At 49.3% G+C, this 2,174-nt stretch overlaps 1 protein-coding gene across 1 annotated transcript in view; it reads right to left on the bottom strand.

Annotated features, from left to right (window-relative positions):
* The window catches only part of SERPINE2 (serpin family E member 2), a 25,357-nt gene extending 23,387 nt beyond the window's left edge, over positions 1-1,970 (bottom strand). Inside the window, exons 1-2 of the mRNA XM_019626004.1 lie at positions 1,882-1,970; positions 442-722 (exon numbers count right to left, since the gene is read on the bottom strand). Of these exons, the coding sequence (XP_019481549.1) occupies positions 442-700 (259 nt within the window). The 5' untranslated portion in view covers positions 701-722; positions 1,882-1,970. The remainder of the gene's footprint in view (positions 1-441; positions 723-1,881) is intronic.
* Positions 1,971-2,174: the final 204 nt, after the last annotated feature.

Raw genomic sequence — 2,174 nt, 5'->3', positions numbered from 1 at the left:
GGAGATTCATGTGCCCACCACTACCACAACTGTCATGTGCTCAACACAGAACAGCTCATCACAGCTTCCTTGTGCTGCCCTCCCATCTCCTTCCCAGTTTCCATTTCTAAAAGTGCACCCACAGCCATAATGCGTGTGTAGCCCTGTATGCCATGGAGGTGGGATAGATGGGAAGGTTTCTTTTCAGATGAGAAAACTGGGGCATTGAGAGATCGAGTGATTGACCCAAAGCCTTGCAGCTACCGAACAGAGGCCACACTCCAGCTATCCTAGTTCTTAGCACCACAACATCTGTCACGTAGAGGAGACTCCCAGATGGCACCAGGGAAACCCCTCTGGGCTGATCTGCCTGCTTCCCGGGGCTGGACTCAAAGCTCTAGCAAGGAGCCCTCCTGACACAGGACCCCTGCCAGGCCTGCAGCCACGGCGAGGCGCACGCACCGTTCACGTTATACTTCATCATCGTGGCGAGCTGCAGCTTCGTTCTGCCACCAGCTCCCAGCTGCAGCATGCCCAGGGCGGACGCGATCCCATGGGGGGAAATGACGATGTTGTCACGAGGCCGCGATTTGACGATCTGATTGAAAACTTGGATTCCTATGTCGGAGCCCAGTTCCTCCAGGGGCTGAGGATTGAACTGCAAGCACACAGAGGGCAAAGTCACTGTGGCCACGAGGAGGAAGGGGAAATGCCAGTTCATGGTTCTTTCCGTCAAGGCCAACCTGAAAAATTAAAGAAAGAACATTCAGAGTCTACTGACACAAACACACTTTGGGGGACTACTTTGTACACAACCGGGTATGATTCACTGTACTCATATACCTTCTTAATATATGTAAGCTAGGACAGTGTAGATTAAATCGGTTTTGAATATATGGTGTTAAGGGGATGGGGAGGGGAGAGGAAGGGGACTTCCACTTGGTAGGTCCCAACTAAGTGCCAGACGCTATTCTAATTGTTATTTATTTCTCATAGCCACGTTCATTCAATTAAACCAGTATTTACTGAGTGCTACTGTGTGACAGGCCCTTGTCTAAATGCTGGGCATACAACCATAAAAAAGATGGACAAGACCCCTGCCCTCCTGGGGTTTCCATTCTAAAGGGAGACAGAAACTAAACCAGAAAGCAATGACGTGACCTCAGAGAGGGATCAGGGCCAGGGCAATAAAACACGGTGATGTCGGCGAAGGAAGGGCCGGGGTGGGACCACAGTAGACGAGGTTGTCAGAGACACCACGTCTGTGCAGGGAGCACACGTGATGAGACCTGAATGATGAGAAAGACCCCGCCAGGCACTGAGCAGGGGGAAGGGTGTGCCAGGCAGAGGAATGGCAGAGCAGAGGCCCTGGGGTGGGAACCAACATGGTGTTAGAAGTCAGGGTGGCTGTGACGAAAGGGACCTGGAGGAGGTGAAGTGGAAGGAGGGGTCAGACCTTGAAGTGCCTGCATGGCCTGACATGGCTCTTGGATTCATTCTAAGGGAGAAACCACTGAGGTTGCTATGCTTGTCTTATAACTACCGTATATTCGATTTTTTAACATGAACATATTTTCTTAATTAAAGAATTGTTAATTAAAATAAATTGAAGTGGGCCCTTAGATCTACAATGGGGCAGAAAATTGGTAAATTTACCAATTGTGAGGATGTCATTCTTCCTACTGATAGTCTCATTACAGTGATTTTTTTTTTTTAAATGTGCTTTCTTCCTTGATTACCATTTACCAAGCTCTCTTTAGCTGTGACAAAGAAGAGGCAGGCCATTTACAGGTGTTTATGAAAAAGCAAATACTTTCATTCAGTAAGACCCTAACGGTGGCAGCTAGTACAATAAAAGCAGAATCTGTGACGCGGCCAATTTGTTTCTCCCCTTATACAGACCCGAGCTCCTGCAAAGCACGAGTTTTCCAGAAGCCAATCTGTCTTTCCTGTCACGTGCATTACGCGTCACGTGCATTACCCGTCACGTGCATTAGGCGTCACGTGTGGGAAGTTGGCTGTATCTGCAGAAAACAGGAAAGAAGGTGCCTCTTAGGAGACAGGTGACCAGGAGTGAGGGGGAAATGAGGTCTGTGTGCTCCAAGGAACAGGAAGGGCACTGGGGCAGCAAAACCAGCATTTGGTGCTTCCTTGCCTTCCTTTCTATGCACGTGTCCTCCTTCCACCTCTAGGTC

This window comes from Hipposideros armiger, unplaced genomic scaffold (genome assembly GCF_001890085.2).
Source record: "Hipposideros armiger isolate ML-2016 unplaced genomic scaffold, ASM189008v1 scaffold_651, whole genome shotgun sequence".
Lineage (NCBI taxonomy): Eukaryota > Metazoa > Chordata > Mammalia > Chiroptera > Hipposideridae > Hipposideros > Hipposideros armiger.
This window is presented reverse-complemented; position numbering and strand designations above follow the sequence as displayed.